This window comes from Python bivittatus, unplaced genomic scaffold (genome assembly GCF_059951505.1).
Source record: "Python bivittatus isolate LINGU-HERP-01145 unplaced genomic scaffold, Pbiv_v1 ctg000480_np1212, whole genome shotgun sequence".
Lineage (NCBI taxonomy): Eukaryota > Metazoa > Chordata > Lepidosauria > Squamata > Pythonidae > Python > Python bivittatus.
The window spans coordinates 80,987,117-81,004,972 of NW_028277075.1; the positions used below are offsets into that span (position 1 = coordinate 80,987,117).

The 17,856-nt window shown below is 34.7% G+C and overlaps 1 protein-coding gene across 4 annotated transcripts in view; it reads left to right on the top strand.

The window, feature by feature from the left end:
* Positions 1-17,856, top strand: part of PTPN4 (protein tyrosine phosphatase non-receptor type 4) — a 107,597-nt gene that overhangs the window by 26,085 nt on the left and 63,656 nt on the right. For all 4 annotated transcript variants that reach the window (XM_088146412.1, XM_088146414.1, XM_088146415.1 and 1 more), the window contains exons 2-5: positions 4,385-4,539; positions 9,286-9,393; positions 13,687-13,729; positions 13,839-13,917. In XM_088146412.1, the coding sequence (XP_088002538.1) occupies positions 4,402-4,539; positions 9,286-9,393; positions 13,687-13,729; positions 13,839-13,917 (368 nt within the window). In that variant the 5' untranslated portion in view covers positions 4,385-4,401. The remainder of the gene's footprint in view (positions 1-4,384; positions 4,540-9,285; positions 9,394-13,686; positions 13,730-13,838; positions 13,918-17,856) is intronic.

Here is a 17,856-nt window from a genome sequence, read left to right on the forward strand (position 1 = left end):
AATATATCATTTTTTCACTTTTATGTTGAAGCACTTTATGTATTTTTTTTTCTTTTTATAATAAAATTAGCAAAAAAAACTATTAAATTTTTAGTCCATTGAGAATTGCCTATTCACTTGTTTATACATCTATGATCAAAAATTAAATTAGGAGTATTCTGTAAAGAAACAAACAAGTCTATTGTCATCAAAATGGTCATGTAATGTTGAATTGTCCAAGTTACAGATACTTTAAGTTGAACATGCCCAAAGGTGCAACTGAATCAAACAATAGATCCTGAATGATAGAAGGTTTAACTCTAATGATCACTGATCCTTTTGTGTGTTCTCATTTTCTATTGCTGTACCTGGTTATTGAGGTGCTAAGTTATGCTTGTCCTTCAGGACTGCAGAGGTGGAAGGGAAGCTATCATAACAAGGAAATCCTAGCAGTACTTGATAGGGGTTCTTTTGATCAATTCAAATTCCAATTTTATGTTGCAGTTTCAGATAGAATTAGGATCAGTGAAGCCTGTTCTTTCAAGGGTGGTAAGTAACTAAAGGAACAAGAAAAGATGTTGCATTTCATTAGCTTATCACAGAAATACTTGTTTCTGACTATAGAAAATCCTAAACAAAATTCATTTTAGCCTGGTGTGGAGGAATGAAGAAAAGTCTTTTTTTTAAAAAGTAGTGTTAAGTCCCATCTTTGTGTATGTGAGGCCTCCATTAACTTTGAGAATTCTCTGCTTGATTAGATTTACAAGTTATTGTTAATACAAATTAATATTATCCTAAGGCATATTCAAAACTGAAATATAAATAGCTATAGAGCCACGAAGTTTAATAATAGTGCCTGACTCTTGACAGCATGCATGGTAACAGAGATCAGCAGTACGTGTTCCTTTCCTCAAGAAAAAATCTTAAACAATTCCATATTACTTCAATAGTTTGCCACATGATAGCATTTGTTAAGTACTGTGTGTATCTTGATTCAAATGTTATTATTTATAAATAAAATAAAAACTTATGTTCCCAATTTATAGGTGAATGTTGAAAGTACTCAGAAAATTATATTTACAGTCATTTAAACTTATTAATAGAAACTATAGTTAATATCAGTTTCATTGTGTCTTGACATTGTGTCATATTTAATTCTGTGGTCATGTGAAAAAAAAGCACATAGTTTTATGTATTCATTTTAAATAAACATCACATCCCCTGGTTCACAGTGAGCTGTTTTAATGTGTTTTCAATTTCAGTTCTGTTGTGAAATATATTTGTATCTTAGCTTGGTTTAAAAATCTTAATTTTTATTTTTTTTAATTTTAATTGGTCTTTTTGAATGTTGGTAGCACATACATTTCAGAGACAAGAACATACAAAGAATTATACACATGTTTGAGTTTTCCCTAGCAAGATCACCTTTTGTAACAATTGAGAAATATTTCAGTTTTTGAAGTAGCACTTGGAACATCAACTTGTGGCTTTTATCATATAATTCCTTTTGGTTCCTCCTATTACATCTCCCGAAGTAATTGTTTTCCTTGTTCTGTGGGTACTAAGTACTTTTGTAGTGTCATTTTACAGCATTCTCTTTCATTTCAATAGGGAAGCAGCAAATTAATATCTTACATATTACACCAGGATATAATTTTTACATTTTCTACAGATTGCTTGTGGTTATGTATTTTCAAAATCTTTATGAATATTAAAAATGATTGCCTTGTACATCAAAAGATTATAAAGCAATCTTTTTGCCTGTGTTGCTTCTCTTCTGTGCTGCTTTATCCTCCATGTTTCTCGAATTATCAGGCTTCTTCTCTTTTTTCCCCATTCTATTCTTTAAAAACAAATCCATCCTTAGTTCAAATAATAAATCATCAGTTGACAGCTGTATAAAATGAAAACAGGCACCTCTTTGTATTTCGGTCAAAACTGAAAGTTCATTTGCTATGTACATATCCCAGAAGTATTTGCTGTAATTTTGAGGGTTAGTTGCATTAAAAATAAAATAAAATTGTACTATTTGACCATTCCAAGTAAAAAGAAATCCACTGATTTCTTGAAAATGTGTAGAAAAAGAGAACTCCTTGAATTAATAACCTACAGAAAATTTATAGGCAGGAGAGGGGTGAGATGTAGCTAGTGAACCTTTATTTGGTATGCATCTATTAACGATAAGGTGATAGGCAGGATTCCCTAGTATAACAGCAACAGTGCCATGGATGACCCACCAGTAGTAGCTGAAGTCACAGAAGCTGTCAACCAGTTATGCAGTGGCAAAGCCCCAAGGGCAGATGCCATATCTGCAGAAATATACAAAGTCGGTGGTCCTGTATTTATAGAGAAACTCACTGAGTTATTCCAGTCTTTTTGGAAGCAAGGATCCATTCCTCAGGAACTTAAAGATGCATCCATCATACACCTCTACAAGAGGAAGGGCAATCAACAAGTATGCGATAACCACTGAAGGCAAGTTCTGATTTCAGTAGATTGTGCTCCACTGTGTAGGAATGTCAAGGAAATTAGTCTGGCAACAAAATTGAAGGTCTGCAGAGCCGTGGTACTCACTACCCTTCTGTATGCCTATGAAACGTGAACTCTGTATCGAAGGCATACAAGATAGCACAACCATTTCCACATGATTTGTCTTTGCAGAATATTAGGCATCGCATCGATGACTAGATAAAGTACCACACACTGAAGCTCTCTCTAGAGCAAGTCTACCAACAATCTATACAATGCTGATGAGACCACAGATCTAGTAGGCAGGTCATGTCATCTGTGTGCCGGATGAGAGCATATCCAAACAGCTCTTTTTTGGGGAACTTTGCTGGAAAACGCTCGCATGGAGGGCAGAAGAAATGTTACAGAGATACATTAAAGGCCTCTCTGACATAGACACAACCGCCTGGGAAACACTGGCACAAAATTGCTCTACTGGTGTGGCCTTATCCATAGGGTTGTCAAGCTTACAAAGTAAGGTGCACTGTGGAAGCACAACATAAGCATGAGCTGTGGAAGTTTAGAGCCATCAGTGCAAAAACTGCAGTGTCTACACATGTTTGCCCAACATGTGCCAGGACGTTCTGTGCCTGAATTGGCCTGACCAGTCATCTTTGGACACACAACATTTAGTTTTAACGTGACTAATGGTGTTGAAGTCTTCATCAACAATGATGGACGAACAACATGCTCTTACTATGTCTAGTGAGAGCAACTAGATGAGAGAGTGATATCATAGCTTCATATCTGTGAAATCTGAATTTAACCTTATTTGGTACTTGTGGTTATGTATAGGAAAAATAAGATTTACATTTGCAATAACAGACATTATCTTTCCAGATAAAGTTTTAATTTCCTCACATCTATAAGTTAGCGTAACATAGTAAAGGGGTTTCTGGCATAAATCAAGCCCTGTATAACTTCTGTGCAGGAGAATTCTAGGCATAGTTAGACTGTATTTATGACACGTTAAGATGTTAACTGTTATTTCCTATAACTGGAGAAGGGAGATAATTCTGATTTGTGGAAAACCATAATGTATGAAGTGATTAATTTAGGATATAATTACAATATGAGACACTTTTTTCTTCAGTGATAAATCTTGCATTGCTGCTTGAGTGTTATAAACTTCTTTTTAAAATCTTTGCTTTGTTTTTAAGTTTGGAATTTTATTTTAGCATTTCTGATTTTTTTTTTTGGCAGTGAATACATTTAATTTCATAGTATATGAATATTTTATGTAATCATAAATGACATTTTGTGAAATTATTTTCATGGACAAAAATACTGAAAAGAATTCCATAGATTTGTCCATACATTACTCAAAATCATACTTCACAGGCCATCTTATTTCAGTAGGGTCTAAGTTTAAAATCAGTGCAACTTCTAGGATTTTGTTGCTATTTATTACAAGGCAAATGGTACCATTTTTTTCTCAGAATTTCAGTTCAAGATTAAATAATTGATCTTATGCATATTAATAATAATAATTTATTAAATTTATATGCTGCCCAACTCCCAGCAAATTATAGAGACATGGATAGTTAATCTGAACCAGTTTTTTCCCCCAGCTTATTTGTAGTAGATATACTAAAGCTTTGAATATCAAGAAACAACAGGAGCATATTTCTGCATAATTTTTTATACGGATGTCTGTAAAAGAAGTTTGCTACTGTACTTTCCTGAACTAAGGAAAACGCTATATTAGGGTAATAATTCTTATATTTAAAGATGGTTGTTTGCAGGCTTCAATTAAAAAGAAAAATGTACATATTGTATATACCTGAAAAGGAGATATTTAATACATTAAGTATAGGATTAAGTTTTTGTGTATGTATTTAATCATGCTTGTGATTTCTGAAGGTTAGAAATAAGTCTTTATTTTTTCCTTTTAAAGACGCTGTGTGGACAGTAATGACTGGACGTTTCCGATTGCCTGCTGGCAGAACCTACAATGTACGAGCATCTGAGCTGGCACGAGACAGACAGCATACAGAGGTGGTCTGCAATATTCTTCTTCTGGATAATACTGTACAAGCATTCAGACTTAATGTAAGTACAGTGTTTTAGAAGGCATTCTTGTAATACAACATTAATTTCATTTTTAACCATCTTATAACAAATTTTAACACAAAATAGAAGAATAGAATTGGGAGGGGCCAAATTCAACCCCCAGTTTGGTGCAGGAATCCAAATTAAAGCATCCCTGACAGCTTATTATCAAATCTCCATTTAAATATATCCAGCAAAGGAGAGTTTTCTATAGTAATTGGTTTCACTCCAAATTTCCTTGCTATCTGAAATTTTTCCTAACAGTCAACAAAATCTGCCTTCCTGTAACTTAATACCATTATTTTATGTCCTGCTCTCTAGGATGACAGAGGATAGGTCATTGTGTTTTCCTGTGTGGCATTCTTTTAGGAACATGAAGAGTGTTCTTAAATTTCCCACCCATTTGCCTTTTCTCAGGGCTAAACATGCCTACTTCCTTTAGCCTCTTTTCCTTTCAAGATTTAGTTTCTAGTCTCCCCATCATTCTTGTTTCCTGTGTTTTGCATCTGTTCATGTTTTTCTGATTCCTCTTACAGTATTGTACCTAGAACTTAATACACTGCTTGAAGTGGTCTCAGCAATGCAGAATACAGTGGAACTATTACTTTTTCATGATTTGGGAACTGTGCTTCTACTAATAAAGCCTTGATGTTGTTGTTTTGCCTTTTTGCCAGCACATCAGATTCGTGGTATATATTCCTGTTCTGATAATCTACCATTAAAAAATGACAAGAAGAGTAATCTGCTATAACAATTGTTTTGCCTTCTTTCGTGCCTCTTTTACTGGGATTTCCTAGAATATTTTTGTAAAAAGACCAGATGTCTCTGTCCTGATCTTGTGGGGGGGGGGGGCACTTTAATATACAAATAATATTTTAGGAACCGAAGTGAAAAACAGTATAGTTTGTTTTTAGCCTGTAGTCAGTGGCTCCATGAAATGGATTAATGTGCAAGAAAGACCAGTACCAAAAAGATTCTAATTCATATTACAGTTCAACTATAGATTAGCAAAGGTGGCATAGACAAATAGTTATTTCTCTTTCTCAGGCTTCTGTTTTCAATACAAAGTGTTAATAGATTGCATTTTTGTTCTGTAGGCCACATATAATATTTATATGAATAATTCCTGGGGAACCAAGGGCTTCTTGGTTGTTCCTACTGTCATATAAATACAAACATTATTTAAAAGTATATGCACTAATTTGATGGTACAATGATAATTTCAAAATAAGAATTAGAAATTAGGGGACTATGTATTTGGGAGTAGAGCGGAGTTGTAAGAAGGCATACAGTATTTATCTGTATTTATGTATTTTTTCCCCTCACATATAATGTGTGATGGACATTCACTGAGAATAGAAAAGGCTGTTGAAAACAAATGAATGGGCAGGAGGTACAGATGGCTGTGGATGTCCCTGCTGAGGATGACCTTGAAGATCAGCTTCACCAGCCACTTGGGAGGTGTGGAGCTCATCCCTGCTGTTCATGCATTTTAATCCTTTCTGTAACACACAAGTAGGGCTTCTTTCTTTTTTCTTTCCTGCCCTGACCAGTTATCTCCTCTCTCTTCTCTTCACATTTCCATTCAGTTTCATTTTTCTCCTCTTATATTTTGTCATAGTAGCTACCCCTTCCCTTAATCTATCTCAACAATGCTTCTTTTTCTTTTTCTTTTTCTTTTTGTTGTTCTTGATGGAAGGAGGGTGAGGAATATGTGCATACTGTTTTACTTGTATGCAAAAGAATATTTGATATACAGTGGGAACATTTTTATAAGTAGAATACCTTATCAGCAACAAATTTTAATTAGTGATTATTATTTAAATATCTTTTTCCCTCTTGGCCCTGCTTTTTTTTTAAATTATTTTTTGGAATATGACCTCTGGGATGTATATACCCTTATGCACACCCTCTTATGCACATACATATATAACTATGCTACATGCATATATTTATTGTGGGTGGGGGGAGATCTCCAGAAGAACTTTTAGCTGGAGTCGCACCTTTAAATTGATAAGGTATAGAAAATGGGCATTACGTAGAATTTTAGACTATGTTCATTTTATTTTTTCTGTCTCCAGATTCAAATCAGTATCTTCCTTTCAAATAAATTCAGTCATTTGAAAGGGTGGTGCTTCATAATTCTAGACTTCAGTATCTTTTCTGATTTGTCATTCGTGAATATGGATTACTTTTTTGCAGTAACATCTTCGCAATGTTGCCAATTTGCAAATGTGAAACAATCTTCTTGTTTAAAATACTGACCATGATCTAATTCTAGTTTTTTGAAAGATATTTCTTGGCCTATTAATAGTCAATGTATTGTTCCTTCTGTTCTGTATTTTCCCTCTTTTACTTACTTGGCTATATTATGCTGGTTAAAGAAGTCTAAGATGTTTTTTAAAACATGAGCATTATATTGTATATGACAGCATATTTTACACTGCTTAGTATGTCAAAAACATTGCAATAAGATGAACCAGATAATTCCATAAAGGTAACTAGTAAAAACTAGTAAAACTAAAAACTAATTTTTACTTTTTTGATAATATGCAAAGAAGGAATTTGTACATCCATATTCTGAGAACCTGAACATGCATTGATGCTTATATGTCTCATCTACTTAGAAGTACACAAAGAGAAGGTGTGGTTCAGTTTTGAGACTCTCTGGGAAGTATTTATGGAATATATTAAGATGTGAGTTGTCTGTGGCATTTCTTGGATTAAAACAACAAGGCCCCTCCTATTTGGGTGGAAGTGCTGCTAATATTACCTAGTTCCTTCTCTTCCTCCCATTTCTGTCTACCATTTATTTTGAATTCTTGTGGGTTGAAATTGGCAGGGTGTGTGTGTTCATGTGGAGAACTGTCCTTGCAACTCAAAGTGATTTCCCCATGTCCTTTTTTTTAACCTTTGCAGCACATAGTATAGCTGTTTTCTTCAAAAGTTGAAAGAATTCTCCTAGTATACCTAAAAATGGAACCTTGGTCAATTAAATGTCTCAGTATTTCTCCCAAATGATACTAAGCTAAAATAAGAATACACATAATATGCATTTTTTTATTTTAATGTTTTTGGACATTTAAAAAATTAAAATGGGTATCTCTTGGTTTCCCCAAAAAGCCAATTACAGCACAGAGGCATGAATATTTACTCAGATTCTTATGTTCTTCAGTGATGAACTAATGTAACTAATATTTATTACTTGAATTCACTATAAAACAAAGTATGACAACAAAATTCAGCATTAACGCAGTGCAAAACTGTCAGGCTCTCTGAATCAAAGGGGGAAATTAATCTAATTTTTCTTGGTAGTATTTTCTAGTGTATGCTAAATGTGTTTTCCAATTAAATTTAAATGTTATGAATATTCCAGCTGTAACCAGTAGTAATTTTTACTTATCTTTGTCATTAGTTAAGTACTTGGTCTTTGCTGATCATAAGCAAGTTCTGTCTGACTTAGGTTCATAAAGGGAAAGGCATTTTTCCCCCCAAATCCTGTCAAAATATTGCATCTTCACAAACTTAAAAATGTAGATATGGAAAACAGTGTGTACTGTACTTGTTCTTTCATGTTAAAAGCTTCATCATTTAATGCAGTGTTCTTAAACTGGGGGTAATTACTCCCAGGGGGGTGATTTGGGCATATCTAGGGGTAATGGGGCAATTTGTAATAGCTTGTTTGTGAGTCGATGATCCAGTTTGGGATTGCCGCTGCTGAGACGCTTGTGTAAAACGAGTCTGGTTTTTTTTGTTCTTTTTTTTGTTTTGTTTTGTTTTTGTGGAGGTGGTAATGACATTATTTCAAACTGGGAAACAGGATAATTGGGTCAAACAGTTTAAGAACCACTGAGTTAGTGGGAATTTAATTTTAATATATACAGAAAGGAAATTACAAAATTGGCCAGCAGGTCAAAGTATGAAAGGTGTTATAAAAGAAGGTACAGAGTCTAAAAGGTACAAAGGAAATAAAGGTGTGGTTAAGCAGCATACCTGTCAGATATAAGAGGAAGAGACAGGTTTATATTCTCATGGGCAGGGCAGACTTGTTGAAAATATTCTACAAGTTCTAAGTCTACAGTGAAATATAGTGGAAGTAGATAAATCATTTAATTCTGAAATGTATACTGAAATACAATCATTTCAACATGTGCAACTAAATTCAGTTATACTTTGCAAGTGAAGAAATAGTTAAAGCATATTGGAAAAGTGTGCTATATGTAGTTCAACCAGTATTAACTGCCTCTTATTAACAGCTTCTTTACCACCCATTTCAATGGTCCAAGAATAACTGAAAGAGAAATTGTAAATGAATGTGATCCTATAATCTCAGAGTCATCAAGAGATGCAATAAAATTCAGTCACTGAGATGAAAAGAATTAATTAGAATTTAATCAATCTTTTTTTTAAAAAGGTGCTAGATCTTTGCTCCACTAATTTTTTTAATCCACAAAAGGAAATTTATATAAAAGGAAAAAAAATCTTGAATTTTTGTTGAAATTCTGTTGAAAAAAATTCATAAGCAAAAGAATTGAAAGATGAGCATTTTTATATATGTATATTTATCCTATTTAGGTATATGTTCGGTTTGGTTTGCTACATGTCTATTTTTGAAAGAGGCCTGTTAGTCTCTCTTCCTAAATTTCTGTATTATTTGGGGCTGGTGGCAATCATTAGCGGCAAGATACTAAGTTGAACCTTTAGTTTTATCTGAAAACTATTTTAATTATTTTTTTCTTTCTACAGAAACATGATCAGGGGCAAGTTCTGTTGGATGTAGTTTTCAAACATCTTGATCTGACTGAGAGAGACTATTTTGGTTTACAAGTGGCTGATGATTCTACTGATAACCCAGTAAGCTATATAGTATCTTATTTTCAGAAAAAAGTCTTCCTTTTTTCTCTTCTCCTGGAATTTGAAATTACGTTTTATTGATCATAACACATATGATTATTCTGAGGCTGCTGATAGAGCATTTATTGTGAACAATGTATTGTTCGCTTTTCACTTCTTTTCCACCCTGAAATAAATCTGGACAATTGTTTTCCGGTGCAATACAAATATCTTCAGTTTACTCTTACTGCAAATTTCTGAGTTCTCTGGCCCGTTTAAATTATAACAGGTGCCACTGGAAGGGAAATGAAAATCAGGAATATTCTTATCCTGTCCAGTTCTTGGTGTAGGTTATAAAGTTACCAGAGATATTCAGTTCTCAAGCCAGATATGAATTTATGTTAGAAGAAATCTCAGCTCTGTCAAAGAATCCCTGTTGCTACCATTCATTCTAGGGACCTTGGAAAAATATTGGAGGCTGGTCACTAATTATCAAAGCTTGTGGGATCCAAATATTGATCTTTCAATAGCTTCTTTTAGAGGAGATGGAATATATATCTCTTGATTTTTTCCCCATACTTCATCTATTTAGCCAGTTTGCCTCTGGCACATCTTAGCACTCTGGGATAGAGAAGAATGGAACAGTAGGTATTTCAGTGACTGAGAAAAATTTAACTCTTATAGAGAATTGCAGTGGCACAATTTGGGAACTGCAGGGCTATACATTAGTTGTTTCCATTTCAAATATTATCTGTGATTCTATACTCTTGTGGATTTTTTCTTCAGCTATTGTAATTCAGTTAGCTGAACTATATTTTGCAGTTAATTACTGTAGTTCAGCAGGAATATCTATTTATTGTCTTTGAGGTTATTCAAATAAATATTTCATTTTTTAGTTCTGTTCTCCTGGTTGTCTAGTTTTGTAGCCTAAGATAATTCTTACAGAAGGTTAATATATTGCTGATATATAGAAATCATAATGGGCACTTCCAGAGGCCTGCTCTTGCTCCAGCTGTTTATAATAATGAAAACACTTAGGTAAGAATGCTGTAAATATTTTAATCTCATTTAATCTCATGCAAAGTAGTTAATGATCTTTTGTGACAAAGGACATGAACAATATGTCATAGACTGTTAAAGAGCTTTGGCAAATACATTAGATGGGATATTTAAGAAAAATATAAAGGTTAATTGTTACTTGTTGCTTTCAGAGTGGGCCCTTCCTTTCCTTTTCCACACAAATATAATTTTCTTAATAGAATTATTAACTTTGTGAGCCCAAGAAACTTATAAATAAATGTTGAATTGTGCTAATGTGGTTTCAGCAGTGGGAGGAAGAAGATGGAGAAGGTCAGCTGGGGGTGGCAGGGGTGATGGGGGCGTAGAGCGACAAGGGCAGCGGACTACAGGATGGCAGGAGTGCAGGGCGGAGTGCAGGGCAGAGTGCAGGGCAACAGGGGCGGCAGAGTGCAGGACAGCAGGAGTGGTGGAGCTTGGGGCAGCAGAGTGCAGGGTGGCTGAAAGGGCAGAGATGAGAGATAGGTGGGTGGGGGGAGTTGAAGCAGAGGCTAGCACAGCAGGGCAGGAAAAGAGTGAGATCCTCGCCTAACGATGGTGCGGTCCTGGCGTAATGACTGCCACTGGGACTACTGAAACTGCTATCCCTAAGCAGTGCCATCATGCGATGTTTTGCCTAACAACCACATCGCTTAGCGATGGAAATTCTGGTCCCAATTAGGGTCATTAAGTGAGGAGTACCTGTAATCACAAATCTTACTTGTCTTCTGATTACAGACTTCTTTCTGTAAATCAAATATGAGCACCACTAAAAAGGCAATAGCTACGTCTCATGGAAATTGGTAACCCCACCACAGCACCCACTCACCCTCCCTACACTTCTTGCCTGGGATTCCCACCTCTTCCTACTTCATGACCTGCATGGTCCTGGGGTTACAACAGCAACTAGGACTGCCAGGATTGTCGTTGCTAAGTGATGCAGTTATGTGGCATCACACTTTATGACCATATCACTTAGCAGCAGAAATTCCAGTCCCAATTGCCATTGTAACCCGAAAACTACCTGTATCTCTTGAATTAACCAATAAAACATTTATAGTACAATAACAAAAAGAAAACTATAGTTACTATGCCAGATTCTACAGACAGTAAAGAAAACTATATTGAAATTTATGCAACAGAACTTGTAGTCATGCACTATCGCCCCAAAGCTCAACAAACCACCTGACAAACATGGTATTTGCCTTTTTAAATGCAATTTGAAAGCTCAATATAGGACTGATAATCTTTCCATTTACATCCTCTAATTATTCAAACTACATATCAAAAACCCAGGTAATCAAAACATGATTTTTTAAAGTAGTATGGAACAATCAAAATATCTTTCAAGCTTGAGACTTTTCAGTAACCTTAGTTTTTGTGCATCTCTATTTTAGCCACTGATTACATAAAGGAAAACAGAGTATTTGGGATTTTCAAGGAACTGTCCAATTCAGACCCAGCTGTTAAAAATAGAATGGGAAAATACCATTTTGAAATGTGTATGCATTTTAAAAACACACTTTTAAAAATGAAATAATAAATGTCTTGCTTTTTGACCTTAGTCTGATTCTCATCTGCAGTTCCAATTGCCGCTACATCGAGCCAACTTCCTTTTTTCTCCTTTTCTGTCCTGATCTTTCAGTCTTGTTAATATTATGCTGAGAAAGCCAGCTTTTAGCAGAAATACTTCAGCAAAAATACCTTCAAAATCCAAATGTAATGTAGGGTTCATTTAAAAAAAAAACTACTGTGACTAGACTTAGTACAGCATACTCAGTTTAGCTGTTTGTTGGGTCCAGTAAAGCAGATTATCTATTATATCTGAATGAGGTCTTATACATATCTATTTTATGTAAAATGAGATTTTACATGCACAAAAGCATATAGCATACAGACAGATCATGTCTGTTTCCTCGAAAGTTTGCTAAACAAATCCATTAAATCAAGGGTTTGCTGTATTACTAAACAGCTTTAACAAGGGTATCCAACTTGATTTTAAAATAAAAATTTCTCCACTAATTGTTCTTGGTATTCTTAGTGTTCATCTTAAATATATATTAATATACACTACTGTTTTTGTCATTACAGTTTCTTTTAACCTAAATAACTTTTCTCCTGTAACTTTCTCCATTATGTTTGCTCATTTTTGTTAATGTAATATTTGTAATATTTTCAAATTCTCCCAAGAATCACATAGTAAATAGTGTCTTGTTGGGTTTTTTTTATATATATTGTACTATAAAGTCACTTAGCAAAGCATAAAAATTTTGTTTGTTGATTTTTATAAAAATCAAATCATAGTGATTGTGCAGTAGCTTGAATGATAAATCCTTCTGTGATGATTCTGTCTGCAGAGAATGAGTTCTAGAAATCATTGGACAAGAAAAGCAATCATTGAATATTGCACACACAGATTAGTAACACACCCACTGGCTCACAGTACTGAGAGGCAAAATTAGGCAAGCGTAATTTCCTAAAGAAAATAAAACTATTTTAAACAGGATACATGTGGCCTTTTGTTCTTTCTAATCACCAGGGTGCACATATAAATTCAAATTGTCCCAAATCGGTTTCTTGTCAGTTTGGGGAGGCAGGGGAGGGAAGCTGGTATTACATGTTCATTACAGGTGTTTCCAGTTGAATGTATTAAATCAAAATAAAATAAAATGTATCTTTATTAATCCAGAAGTTAAAACTGATAGGGAAAATAATTTCTTTTGGAGTTTTAACTGGGTTGTTAAATGGGATTCTTTAAAAATAATATACTTATAGAAACTGAAATAATCTTGTTTTATGGATTTCTCCATATGCTTCCCTAATGTTGTTTTCATCTGTTGTTTTATGGACTGGTTTTGCGTTTAAAATGTTTTTATGTCTAGATTAAAGGACGTTTAACTTTTAGGTGTACCACCCCCCAAAGCTGTAGCATAGTAGGCCTGAGATACCTCCTGGTATGTTTATCCTGAATTGTTAGTAGCCACACTGGCTTCATTGAACAACAATCTGTCAGTGTCGGGTAGGCAATTAGAGGTCTTCAGGGTCTCCAGAGCAGGTCCAGAGGAGTTTACCTGTGGCTGGCTGTCAAGGATGAATATACTACGTACTTTATGAACTTGGTGCTCATTTCAGTATCGCTACAAACACTGAAAAAATATATAAGCAAAAACTGCGTTTAATATTGACTTGTTTTGAAATGTGACAAAACGTATTTTGTTTTGGGAAAAAATATAATAACCAATCTTTTCTCTCCATCAGAGGTGGCTGGATCCAAACAAGCCAATTAGGAAACAGTTGAAAAGTGAGCAAAATATTTTATCTACTTTGAATAAAAATCATCAGTAAATTCAGATAAAAACCTGAGTAAGCTAAAATATCAAATTCTAATCTGATGTTTTGGTTCAATTTAGGAGGATCACCCCACAATTTGAACTTCAGAGTCAAATTTTTTGTAAGCGATCCTAGTAAGCTTCAAGAAGAATACACACGGTATTTGTCTCTTTTATTTAGTAAAATGTAATACCGTTGGTATTAAATACACATACATTTGATTTTATAGAAGGCATTATATAAGGTAGTAGAGCCTCATCCTCAGAGAATCCTAGAAGAAATCAATTTCTAGATTTTTTTTAGTCATTCCTGAGTGGGCAGTTTCATTTGGTGAGCATGGGGAGGTAGGGTTGCATCCATGGTGGTTCCAACATGGTTAGGGTTCAGTTCTCTTCCCCATGCTATTTGATACCTATATGAAACCCTGGGGTAGGTTATGTGTCAGTTTAGGGTGACATATTATCAGTATAATTGAGTTATATATCACCATCCCAGGCTAAACCTGGATACTATCAACGTTCTGACCCAGTGCCTAGAGACTGTGAGAGCCTGGATGAGTCAAAGGTGAAATTAAATCCCTGCAAGAAAGAGCTGCTGTTTGTCAGTGATAGATCTGGATTGATTCCAGTTTCAGTGTTTACTCTAGATAGGGTTCCACTGTCCCTAAAGGAGTAGATCTGTGATTTGGGGTTTCTTTGAATTCAGGCTTCTGCTGGAACAGCAGGTTGAAGCCATGGGCACAAGAGCCTTTGCCCAGTTTTGGCTGATATGCCAGTTGCAGGCCTTTGGGGACAGGGAGGCATTCTCAACAGTTACTGTTGAGAGTATTCTTCACTCTCAGTAGGACTAAAGCAATGCATTCTATGTGGGCCCTGCCTTTGAAGATGGCTCAGAAGCTACAGCTGGTCCAAAATGTAGCAGCCTATCTGCTGACTAGAAATAGCACATTTAGCAAAGTGACACTAATGCTAGAGTTGCTGCATTGAATTCAGATTCAAAGTGCTGGTTATTACCTTTAAAACTTTACATACCTTGGTTCCTGAGTACAGTGGTACCTCTACTTACGAACGCCCCTACTTACGAAATTTTCGAGATACGATCAGCTCCGGCCCCAGAAATTTACCTCTACTTACGAATTCGCCTCGACTTCCGAGCCATTTTTCCGCCCGTGCCACGTGGTCCGCGGCCATTTTTCCGCCCGTGCCACGTGGTCCACAGACGCCGGAACGGATTAACGGTAATTACATTGAACCTTATGGGAAAATTTACTTCAACTTGCGACCAACTCAACTTGCGATCAGAGTCACGGAACGGATTAAGTTCGTAATTAGAGGTACCACTGTACTTACAGGTTCTTCTTTCTTTGCAAGATTCAGGCCACCCCATTCATGCTGAGTGGGGAGTATACTGAAGGAAAGTGTGCTGAGTGTTACCATGCACATAAAGAGAAGGCACTGGAACCCAATAACATGCTAAATCTCCTTGAGTACTAGGAAGTAGAAAAGTATATAAATCCTTGTATAAATATATAACTATATAGTAAATATCCTGGACAGCTTATTCATAAACATTTGCAAATTATATGAGATCTCCAATGCATTGGCACAAGCTGTTGTCTCTCTACAAGATGGATAGATTTATGCTTTCTAAATACATACATAAGGTTTTGCCCTTAAATTGCAAATAAGATAGTTCAAAGTAAATTAAAATGAGCTCCAAAAGACTTTAGGCATTTATCGAAACACTTTGCTAATCAAAACTTGTTTTTTTAAAAAGAAATTTGAATTGCATGTTTAATGTAGAGTAAGATATCTGTATGAACATTTTTTAAGAAAAGTATTTCATTTAAGAGTTGAAAGCATTTATTGCTGCAGTTTTGTTTTTGCTACAGTACCTTTAATCTTAGTTGATTTCCAGTGCAGAAATTTTTTACAATATATATTGTAAGTAGAATTCAGACAACTAATTTAATTTCACTGTGCATTTGCACACCTGCAATGCTGTATTCATCTGCTCCTGTTGCCGCTTTATGCCTGAAACAGCATTTTTCTGACAAACACGTAGTGTAAAATAACAGATATGTATAGAATTTCTACTCTTCTAAATTCGATTTCCTTTTTTATAATAATTTTATTAAAGATTATAATTACAATAGTAAAAACTAATACAAACTGAAAAAAAGAAAAGAATAACAAGAAAAATAGAAGGTGCAGAAAAGAAAGAAAAAAAGGAAAAGGGAAAAATAGAAATAGAAAAGAAAGAAAAAAATAAGAGCATAGTAAAGAAAAAGGAAATAAATATATAAAGAAGTGACTTCCCACCTTAATCACAAGTATAAACAATTTTAGTAACTTATCACCTTCTCTTAAAATACAACGGATGATCTCTTCTTCCCATATCCCATCTCTTATCTATGAACAAATCCATAAAGCCTTGTCATTTCAATCCTGATGTCAGCAAAAGTCCATTAAGTGTTACCAGAGATAACATATCTATTTTAACTTTGATCAAATAAACCAACTTTATATTCCTTCCTTTTACTTCTAACAATCTTGATCTTTAGTCCTGTCAATAATGTCCCAGAACTTGATTTCTTTTCATTTTTTCTTTGTTGCTCTCATAAAATTCTTCAAAACTTCAACAAGCCTCTTTTGTAAATCGAATGTAGAAAAATTATCCAGGTTAAGACATAAGCCGTTTTCTTTTGTATGTCCAGAGTAACATCTTTTCCCATGTCATTCTTGTAACCTGTCATTTTTAAATACACTTTCAAGTTAGTCTCAATCTTGTCAGGTAGAACTTGTTCCTCTTCCATAACATCTTTTAGATGCAGCCTATCTATGGAGGCAGACACTATGGAAATTAACTTCTGGGTCCATTGTCCAAAAATATCCTTCAGAATGTCCAATGTTAAAATATCTTGCTTCATTCTATAATTGTATGTCAAGTCTGACTATTCTTCTCCTTTAATTGTAATCTTTAGTTCCCTCTAGTGTCCAATTTTTAAAGTCTTATTATGTTTGTTGTTTTAATTCAAAACAAAAACATTTTCCCACAGGAAGGATTCTTTATATTTAATTCCAAAGTCTTATTTCAAATTTATCTGGACCCTTAGTCTGCTTGTAACCTTATGAAATCAAAGTTTTAATCACCCTTTTGCTGTTTATTCCAGCAATTTTTTTTAAGTTCTTAAAAGCGTAATTAAAACTTCTTTTATTAAGGATTGAAGGAGACTCACCTGGTGCTATAAAGCATGTCGATCCAAAGGTTCCTAATAGCTGAAAAGCCGTTAACAAGTGATTTCCAAGAGAGATTAGAAAAGGAAGTATGCAAACTCAATGTCCTTTCAAAGGCCCTGACTCCCATTTGAGCAAGAAAGTTCTTCCATCATCTCCCAGAGTTATAAATCCACTGGAGACTGCTATCTTGTGGTCTCTTTACGAGGAGCAGCTGTCTGGAGCACCTGTGGGTGATCTCAAGTCCTTTCCTCATCCAGAGGGATTATTGAAGAGCCGGTCTACTCATCAGCTCCGTTTTTCGTGGGGCCATCTTCAGTCCGCCATTTCTTCCCCAGAAATCCCTCTTTTGAATTCAGTTTCCATACAGTTTTAGTTCAGAGTATATTATTTTTAAAGTACGTTTAATGGATTAGAACCAATCTCTAAGATTACCATGTATAATAGGGCTTTCCTGACCTGAAGAATGAAGACTTATATTTTGATGACAGCCTCTGTGTCACCAAAATGTAACGTAAGATAACATAAGCAGTACCTTGAATTCAAAAGTATGAATCCTAAGAGTAAAACAAAAGAATCTTTAACCCAAAGAAGTTTATGTGAAAAGAAAACACCTGCCTCAAATATGAAACTAAAATACAAAATCCCATTACGTACTAAGCAGTCAAAACAAAATCCTGAACATCTAAACATTTTTAGGAATCCTCACTCAGTTAATGAATGCAAGACATGATCTGAGATACAGAGAATATTAAAGTGCCAGATTTAATACATATGCACTTAAAAGCAGTGTATCTGAAACCTAACTTAAATGATGATTTTTAAATATGTATTAATTAAACAAATGGTTGTAAATGTTGAT